Source organism: Sinocyclocheilus rhinocerous, unplaced genomic scaffold (assembly GCF_001515625.1).
Source record: "Sinocyclocheilus rhinocerous isolate Xijiao unplaced genomic scaffold, SAMN03320098_v1.1 scaffold1275, whole genome shotgun sequence".
NCBI lineage: Eukaryota > Metazoa > Chordata > Actinopteri > Cypriniformes > Cyprinidae > Sinocyclocheilus > Sinocyclocheilus rhinocerous.
Window position 1 is genome coordinate 1,123,901 of NW_015628268.1, and position 3,039 is coordinate 1,126,939.

General features: G+C 37.0%; 1 protein-coding gene across 1 annotated transcript in view; it reads left to right on the forward strand.

The window, feature by feature from the left end:
• Positions 1-2,125: 2,125 nt before the first annotated feature.
• The window catches only part of diaph3 (diaphanous-related formin 3), a gene marked incomplete at its 3' end in the record, with an annotated part of 107,344 nt that continues 106,430 nt past the window's right edge, over positions 2,126-3,039 (forward strand). The window contains exon 1 of the mRNA XM_016548716.1: positions 2,126-2,644. Within this exon, the coding sequence (XP_016404202.1) occupies positions 2,504-2,644 (141 nt within the window). The remainder of the gene's footprint in view (positions 2,645-3,039) is intronic.

The following is a 3,039-nucleotide window of genomic DNA, read 5'->3' on the forward strand; positions in this document are numbered from 1 at the left end:
AGGGTTCAGGTCAGGGAACTGGGACGGCCATGGCAGAAGCTTAATTTTGTGCTCAGTGACACATTTTTGTGTTGATTTTGATGTTTGTTTTGGATCATTGTCCTGATGGATGATCCAACCACGGCCCATTATAAGATTTCTAACAGAGGCAGTCAGGTTTAGATTTTTTATCTGTTAGTATATGATAGAATCCATGATGCCATGTATCTGAATAAGATGTCCAATATTGGCCCACAACATTAAAGATCCAGCAGTATATTTAACTGTGGGCATGGATGGGGTCTTTGCACCAAACCCATCTGGTGGGTTTGCTGCCAAAAATCTATTTTTTTAGTTTCATCTGACCATAGAAGCCAGTCCCGTTTGAAGTTCCAGTCGTGTCTGACAACTGAATGTGCTGGAGTTTGTTTTTGGATGAGCGAGAAGGATTTTTCTTGAAACCCTCCTGAACAACATTTGGTGATGTAGGGGCTGTTTGATCATTTTTTTAAAGGCTCCCTGACCCCAACTGTGATCCTTGGAGAGTCTTTGGCCATTTAAACTCTCCTCCTCACTGTGCAATAGCACCATAACCACTGTTTAGTTGATTGGAACTTCTTAATTGTTGCCCTGATGGTGGAAATGGGGATTTTCAATGCTTTAGCTGTTTTCTTTCAGCCACTTTCTATTTTGTGAATCTCAACAATCTTGTTCTGCACATCATGACGATATTCTTCGGTTTTACTCCTTGTGATGGATGATTAAGGGAATTTGGCCTTTGTGTTTCTCATATTTATAATCCTGTGGAACAGGGAGTCATGACTGGACAATTTCATAGGGGTGCCCCACTTTTTCTTTTTTACTTCAATGAAAGGTTAGAATTTTGTGCATTTTTTGAATGAAAGATCAAAAATATAAAAAACAATGCAGAAATTAAAAGAAAAGTTGTAAAAATTAATTAGTAAAAACTGTAAACCCTGAAGAACACTAACTGAAATAATTAATAATTAAATTAATTAATTTCTAATTATTCAAATATATCGCCACTCCTAGTTTCTGGAAATAAAAAAAATAAAAAATATATATATAATATAATTTTAATGCAAAAAGAAAATGAGATGGATTCATGTCAGAGTAGAAATGTTGCTGTTGTAAATAGTAATAAAGTTGTGGCACATTTGATGTCTTATGTTTTTAAGAAGCAGTGGAATATAGATGATTGTTTAGTGAGGCTTCATGGTGTAATTTTCTTTTAGAAGGACAAAATTGGTCCATTATTCTACAACATTAAATGTCAATGAAATGTAAAGTATGTCCACATAGGATTGATGTGCATTATAAGAGCTTTGTCAAGTTGCTCTGTATTTGCTTTGTCAGTGCTCTTTGTTTCATCAGTAGTCAAACATGTCTTATTTCATGCAAATAAGACATGTTTTTAGACTTTTTAGATAGATTTTAAGCAACAGCAGCAATTATGTTTTTTGTTGTGTTTAAACAGACAGCAGAGAGACCGATGGATTAAAAACTCAACCACACCCATTGAACCCCTCTTTCAATGCCATTAACTTACAGTAGTTGTTGACTGCCAGTGCTAAATCAAAGGATAAAATTAGCTCAGGGATAAGACAGAATAATCCAGTCTTGCTTTTAGTGCTGGTGCAGTAACAGTGTTGTTTCTGAATGCCCACCCACCGTGATGAGTTACACTGTGCAAATATCAGATGTTGTGCTTTGACTTCTGTAAATATCATTATATAGTTTAGGGCAGGGGTTTTAAAGCCTTTAATGCCAAGGACTAGGGCTGCATGATTAATCGAATGCGATTGTCATGTGCATTTTGTAAAAAAAAAAGCCGGTTCTGTAATCAGCAGGAAATCATCATCACGTGCTTTCAGATGGAGCAGAATTTACTACACATAGCCGTAGTTCACTGACAAGTTACGCAAAAAAATCGCAGACTATTTTATTGCGCGATTATGAAATCGAAGAAATCGTTCGCGATAATGACAGCTGTTTGCTTTATACATATACATATACATATAATATACATAACATAAAAAAAGCAAGGACGTTAACCATGTGACCAAATGCGGAAGCTAAAACATCACGTGTTGCTCAATCCAAAGCATTTCAGTGGCTGTTTCCGAGGCGGGAGTTTCAGATTGTTGGACATTCGTGATAACGTACCATTTCAGCTCTCCTCTTTTACTAACCTGGACAACCTATCAACTTTTGGAAATCGTCTATTTGGTCGCACCGGAGTGCATTTTAAACATTTTCGTCAGTCTAGGGGTTTGAAAAGGTGTGTTAGTGAGATCTAAAGGACTGGCAAGGGGATTACCGCCTTATTAGACAACAACTACTGTCAACTCTCAACCAGCACGTCTCGTGCGTGTTCGCTCGCCAACGTCAACTTAATCCGAGCGCGTCTCATTCAACGGTCACCTTTAGGGATAACATGAGCCTTTAGATCCGCGTTAAACCCGGAAACTTTGTAGAAATAGTTTTATATCTTCACCTGGACATGGATCACTACCGCCATCAGCGACATGAAAGCTCGAATCAAGGGAGGGAGAATAAAATGCATCGAAAGAAAGGATTTGGAGTCGGAGTATTATCTCAGGGCAGTTCAGGCGCTGAGGACGGAGAAAAGAAACCTAAATTTGTAAGTTACACTTTTTAAAATAATTATATAAGGTGTCTGTGTTCTCATAAATGGTTATTGTTCATAAATTGTTATATGTCCCCACCCTGCTGTCAGGCCTCCAGTACTGAATCACTAGTTCTTGAGTAATTTAGGAGGAAAACGTGAAGGGAGTGTGTCTATATGTATATGTATTCATCTCATTTGTGTTTTGGTGCAATGTCCTGCTTTTATGTTCTCACATTATGTATTTTTTCTTGCCTGTCTCTCTATATGGGTCACAGCACTGTCAGATACAAAAATAATGTATATTGGTAATTAGTATCGACATATCTAACACTGAATTAACGACTCATGAATAAAAGCAAAAAAAGGATTATCACATATATTAAATGATGGAAATGAACTTTATTTAT